The sequence below is a fragment of the Lolium rigidum genome, chromosome 6, assembly GCF_022539505.1.
Source record: "Lolium rigidum isolate FL_2022 chromosome 6, APGP_CSIRO_Lrig_0.1, whole genome shotgun sequence".
Taxonomy (NCBI): Eukaryota; Viridiplantae; Streptophyta; class Magnoliopsida; order Poales; family Poaceae; genus Lolium; species Lolium rigidum.
The window spans coordinates 227,486,885-227,493,047 of NC_061513.1; the positions used below are offsets into that span (position 1 = coordinate 227,486,885).

The 6,163-nt window shown below is 44.0% G+C and overlaps 1 protein-coding gene across 1 annotated transcript; it reads left to right on the top strand.

The window, feature by feature from the left end:
* The first annotated feature begins 4,391 nt into the window (after window positions 1-4,391).
* Window positions 4,392-4,922, top strand: LOC124663814. Its single transcript, XM_047201471.1, has one exon. It carries the CDS (start codon window positions 4,392-4,394, stop codon window positions 4,920-4,922), a length of 531 nt encoding a protein of 176 aa, XP_047057427.1.
* Window positions 4,923-6,163: the final 1,241 nt, after the last annotated feature.

The following is a 6,163-nucleotide window of genomic DNA, read 5'->3' on the forward strand; positions in this document are numbered from 1 at the left end:
GCCAAGTTGATGCTAGTAACTCCAAGAGGGAGTATTTATGCTCAATAGTGGGTTCATGCCTGCATTGACACCTGGGGGAGTGACAGAAACCCCTAAGGTTGTGTTGTGCTGTTGCCACTAGGGATAAAACATTGATGCTATGTTCGAGGATGTAGTTATTGATTATATTACGCATCATACTTAATGCAATTGTCTGTTGCTTTGCAACTTAATACTGGAAGGGGTTCGGATGATAACCTGAAGGTGGACTTTTTAGGCATAGATGCAGTTGGATGGCGGTCTATGTACTTTGTCGTAATGCCCAATTAAATCTCACTATACTTATCATGTCATGTATGTGCATTGTTATGCCCTCTCTATTTGTCAATTGCCCGACTGTAATTTGTTCACCCAACATGCTTTTATCTTATGGGAGAGACACCTCTAGTGAACTGTGGACCCCGGTCCATTCTTTAATACTGAAATACAAATCTGCTGCAATATTTGTTTTTACTATTTTCTCTGCAAACAATCATCTTCCACACAATACGGTTAATCCTTTGTTACAGCAAGCCGGTGAGATTGACAACCTCACTGTTTCGTTGGGGCAAAGTACTTTGGTTGTGTTGTGCAGGTTCCACGTTGGCGCCGGAATCTCCGGTGTTGCGCCGCACTACATCCCGCCGCCATCAACCTTCAACGTGCTTCTTGGCTCCTCCTGGTTCGATAAACCTTGGTTTCTTTCTGAGGGAAAACTTGCTGCTGTGCGCATCATACCTTCCTCTTGGGGTTGCCCAACGAACGTGTGAAATACACGCCATCAGCGGGCCACCCCTAGGCCACGCCGCCCTGTCATCTGGGGGCCCAGTGGCCCCCCTCTGGCGACTCTCGGGTGTTCTGGAAGCTTCGTGGAAAAATAGGATGCTGGGCCTTGATTTCGTCCGATTCCGAGAATATTTCCTTACTAGGATTTCTGAACCAAAAACAGCAGAAAACGAGAACCGGCCCTTCGGCATCTCGTCAATAGGTTAGTTCCGGAAAACGCATAATAATGACAAAAAGTATGCATAAAACATGTAGATATCATCAATAATGTGGCATGGAACATAAGAAATTATCGATACGTCGGAGACGTATCACCTACTGCTGCTTGTCAACAATTATATGGGCCCTGTCGCATTGTTACAATGAGTTGTGGTTGTGCCTCTAGGGCTCCCGGGATCCGGCTTATAAACGCGTCAGGATCTAGGGTTTACACGGAGAGTCCTGGCTGAAATACAAGATGCCTAACTACGAAATATACATTGCCGTGCACGTCAAGGATCCATCTACTTCCTAATTTGTCGTCATGAATCCGGAAACTTCATGGGTCTTCATGGATCCGACTCCTGGCATATGTTGGTTGGGATCCGACTCCTGTTCCTGGATTGGACTTCTTCCATCTTCTATCAACTGCAACTGGGCAGCCCGATGGGCCATAAGCCACCATCACCTTCTGTGGTCCACTCGGGCTTGCCGGATCTAGACCACGTCATCGGCCACCCATGAAGTATACCCACAACAGCTGGCAATGTGGATGCTTGCCAAAGCCAAAGAAATGAAGGTGTCTGGCGAGGAATTTCAAAAAACCTGCAAGAAGCAAGGCAAGAAGAGGAAGACAAGGTAGATGATATTGAGTCTACGTGCTTGGATGTGGCCGATGTGCTGCTGCCGCTTAAGGAAAGCTAGAGGTCGTGGCTAAAAATGTGTGATGTGCTTTCTATTGTGGTTCATTTTGTACCAAATAATCAAGCTTGTAATTAAGATGTGCTTCCTATTGTTTTTTAATTTCTGCATAACAATTAAGCATGTACTTAAGATGTGTATGATGTGTTTCCTCTCTTGTTTTATTTGTTTAATTTATACCGAATAATTAAGCTTGTACAACGATGTTTAATGTGTTTACTTTTGTGTTGTGTTGTTTATTTTCTACGGAATAATTAAGCTTGTTGTTATGATGTCTCCTCTTGTGTTGTTCTCCTACTTCCCATACAATTTTTTAGCGGATCTTAATTTCCATACTGGTAGTTAACCACGTAGAGGGACTTGTGTCATCAGGTTTTATTGTTATATATACCGATAATTTGGAGTGTGGGTCTCAAAAATGACCATATTGCCCTTCCTTTGAGCAATAGAGGACCATATTGTCAAAGCGGAAAATTCTTAGGACAATTCGGAGTTATCAAGACGCATATAGAGACGTGTGAAGTCTGTTAGTAAATTGAGAAACTTTGTAGTAATAATTGTTACATATATTCAAACACATAAAATTTGGAAAATCCCTTTACAAAGGGACTATCACGTAATGTGATAGAAAGTGCATCGAGATAGATAGGTTTGAAACCCACGAAGGCTACACCATAGTAGTAAGCCAACCTTTGTGATCGGAGATCCTATGAATTTGGACCTAGGAAAAATAAGCTAGTGGTTTAACTTAGGAGAGTATGTAAACCTCTCTATGTGAAGATGCATAATTTTCAACATCTCAAAGGCAGGTTGGCAACATGCCTTATTGTGTTTTTGTTGGCTATTATTAGCAAATATGTTCCTAGAGATCATTCTGGAAAGAACACAATTTTACGAGTATGATTGTTAACGTCGGAATCTTGAAATTTAGTGATCTCTTGTAAAATCGTGAAGAGACCAAGAAGTATAATGTATATGCCTTAGCCGCAGGGTATGCTACTGTCATCCATGTACTGGTTATGACTACGAGTGAAACATGTTCACACAAAAATTGCAATTTAAAGCATTGTCCATTGTTCATGTGTGAATGGACATAGCTTAAAGCTCTAAGCGAAAGTTCAACTTAATAGTATCTTCTCAAACAAAGAGGGAGAATTGAAAATTCTCTAAACGGGCATTTGAGATCTGGTGGGTATTGTTGAAATATTGGCCCCAAAATTAGTGGCCTGTAGAATGATTCAAAAAATTCTTGTAAATCTCAAAGCCTATGTGTTGTATCCCATGTGAGATGCAGCCCAAATTGGTAGCAACTCACATATGAGTGGCAAGAGGCAGGAGTACAAATTTTAGTCTCGCATGGAAAGTTTGAAGGAAGATATACCACCTTATAATGTGGGTAGTGAAGGGTTTTGGTGCCCAAGAGATAATAATAAAGGAATATTTATTATCACCAATCCATGTTCATGATAATGTTTATATACCATGCTTATTGTATTATCCGGAAATAAAATAGATGTGTGAAATATGAATACAATGTGTCCATAGTATGCTTCTATACTAGTTCATGAAATAAGTGTTAGTTATTAGTTTCCATAGCCATGGACATAGTGTCACTTATTAGCGAGGTTATATTATTAAGGAGAATAATATGGTGGAGTTGACCTAATCAAAGTGTAGGAATTGATCGTGTTACATAGTTCTAATTAAAGCTTTCATGTTGTCATCTATACTATTCCTTTGACCATGAGATTATACAACTCCCGGGTATTAGAAGAATGCATAGCTTGTTGCAAACATCACTTCGTTATTGGGTGATCAAAGTTATCTCGCATGTATTCTATAAGATACTTGTTGGGTTGTATGTTATCAAGAGTGGGATTTATCCATCTAAGTAACGGAAAGATATTCTCTGGGCTCTCAGTAATACGCACTCAATCGCTTGCAAGCCCGTGGTTAGATCACATGAGGGTGTGCTATTACGACGAGAAAAGAGTACTTACCGAAAACGAGATAAGAACAAGGTATAAAGATACCAACGATTAAAATCTTGAGTAACTAAGATATCGCAGGACATGGGAATTATATATGAATAATATAGATATGAAAGAAATTGTGCTCAGTGATCATCTCTTAATAAAGAGAAGATAAATCTTTTTCAAAACTTTTTCTTTCTTCTATGTATGAAAGTCGTAGAAGAAACTAAGATATCACTATTGCACATGCCTCTATGCACGAAAGAACGTAGAAGAAAAGAACAGGCCACACGCGAGAAGTTTCATTCTGGCCATCGTGGCATCGGCCATGTCCACGTGTGCCTGATTGGCACAAAGAGCAAACCGTACGGGGCTAAATTTACGCAGCATGTTTCGCTGCAAAAGGATTCACCGCTCGTTCCCTGCAAAAAATGGAAACCTTGGCGACACCAACGAACGGACCAAAGGAAAGCATCCCGGCGGCCACCGGTTGACAAGAGGCCGACCGCCATTTTCGTTGTGCTTCATGCAGCGAACCCCGGCCACGCATGTCACATATTTACCCCCTCACCTCCTCCGTCCAGCCAAACCTCTCCCGCCGGCTACCTCCCTTCAAATACACGCCGCCGCCACGCTCGCGCGTATTATATACGTCGGCACCCAAGCAGCCACAGACTAATAAATAAGCAAATAAACCAGCAGCTAGCAACATCCATGGCGCGATCAACCCACGCGCTGCTCCTGCTCGCCGTGGCCGCGGTCGCGGCGGCGTCCTTCTTCTCGCCTGCGGCTGCAGGCGTCGCGGTGGCCGACGTGTGCAAGAGCACCCCGTACGCGGACCTGTGCACCGCGACGTCCGGGAAGCAGGCGTCGCGCTACCCGACGGTGGACGCGCTGACGGTGCTGAGCATGCAGGTGGACGCCTTCTCCAAGCGCGCGGCGGCGGCGCGCCTGCACGCGGCCGAGATGTCCGCCAGCCCCACCGTGGCCCCGGGGGCGGCGAGGGCGCTCAAGACCTGCGACGGCCTCTACTCCGACGTCGAGGACAACCTCGGCGCCGCCCGCCGCGCCATCGGCTTCAAGGACGCCGTCACCATCCGCGCCATGATGGGCATGGCGTCGCAGGACATGAAGAACTGCGACGAGGAGTTCAGGAAGGAGGCCGCGGAGAACCCCCTGACGCGCTTCGACAAGTCGCTGCTCGACATATCCGAGAACTGCCGCGCGCTCTCCAACATGATCTGATCTCTCGTCGTCGATCTCACTCTCACCTCGTCGGATCGGATCGGACGCGCGCCCATTGTAGACGAGCGATTCGTCGATCGACATCACCTTTGCACTGCCGTTAACGCTGCGCACATTATTGAATTCACAATGTACGTCCTTTTTGTATTTCCTTTCTTTTCCTCACATCTTGTTGTTTACTGCCGAGATGTGTTACTTAACCACCCGGTCTTGGAATGGGGAGGCGAATTCAAGTCTGTTTCTGAATCGAAATTCCGTTCGTGTTGTTACGTCTACTGTATGTATACATCTGGATCCATTTCTTATTGTTCATTTGATTCATACCCGTTTGGGCTTTATTAATTAAATTTTAAGCCAGGCTGTTAAGCCTTTTATGGAGTATATATATATAGAGTACAACCTCTGTCCAAAAAAGGATGTCGCAAGTTTCGCAAAATTTAGATGTATCTAAATTTCCTTTTTGTGTATAGATACATCTAAATTTAGACAAATTTTCGACATATTTTTATGGACGAATGGAGTATATTAATATCTCGTTTCAAAAGATATATATAATATCGCAAATAAAAGCTACTCCTGAGTTTTGTTGAATGTCGGTGCAAGTGAAACATATGCAAACTTCTTCATATGATTTCCCGTATGATCTAGGCAGACTCCTACCTTTACAGCATGTTTTTCCGTACATCATTGACAAACTTCCTTCCTAGACCAATTTTTAGTTTGAGAAATTTACAAGAAGAAGCTTGCAATTGAAATGGCATGACTCGACATGGCATTGGATCCATGGCACAATTACTTTGATACTAATATATTTGGTTAGGCATGGGGCCGTCAACCCAATGACCGAACACTATATGGAGGAGATCAAAAGAGGGCGAGCATGGGTAGATGGGTAGAGAGAGAGAGAGCGGGTGCATGCATTAACTAATTAAGATGGCGATGTGACTACAACAAAGGGAAACAGATTGCAAGCATACAAACATGTAATAAACTCCATGGCGAGCTTATAGGAAGCCATGTGCGCCACTGATAGCGCGCCACTGATAGCAACTACTACTGGCGCACTACCTAGTGCACCACTAGTAAAATTTTGAAATTTGGCACCATTTTTGTGATTTTTTCGAATTTCGTTATGCTCCGAATCTTAGTACGTTCTCTGTGTCGGAGAGCTCCACATGCGGCGGCGTCGACCAGATCTCGAGAGGAGGAGGAGGTAGAGATCTCAGGAAGAAGAGGAGGCA

Excerpts from the sequence above, each read along its gene's own strand:
- LOC124663814 (XM_047201471.1), top strand. The coding sequence starts at position 4,392 with ATGGCGCGATCAACCCACGCGCTGCTCCTGCTCGCCGTGGCCGCGGTC.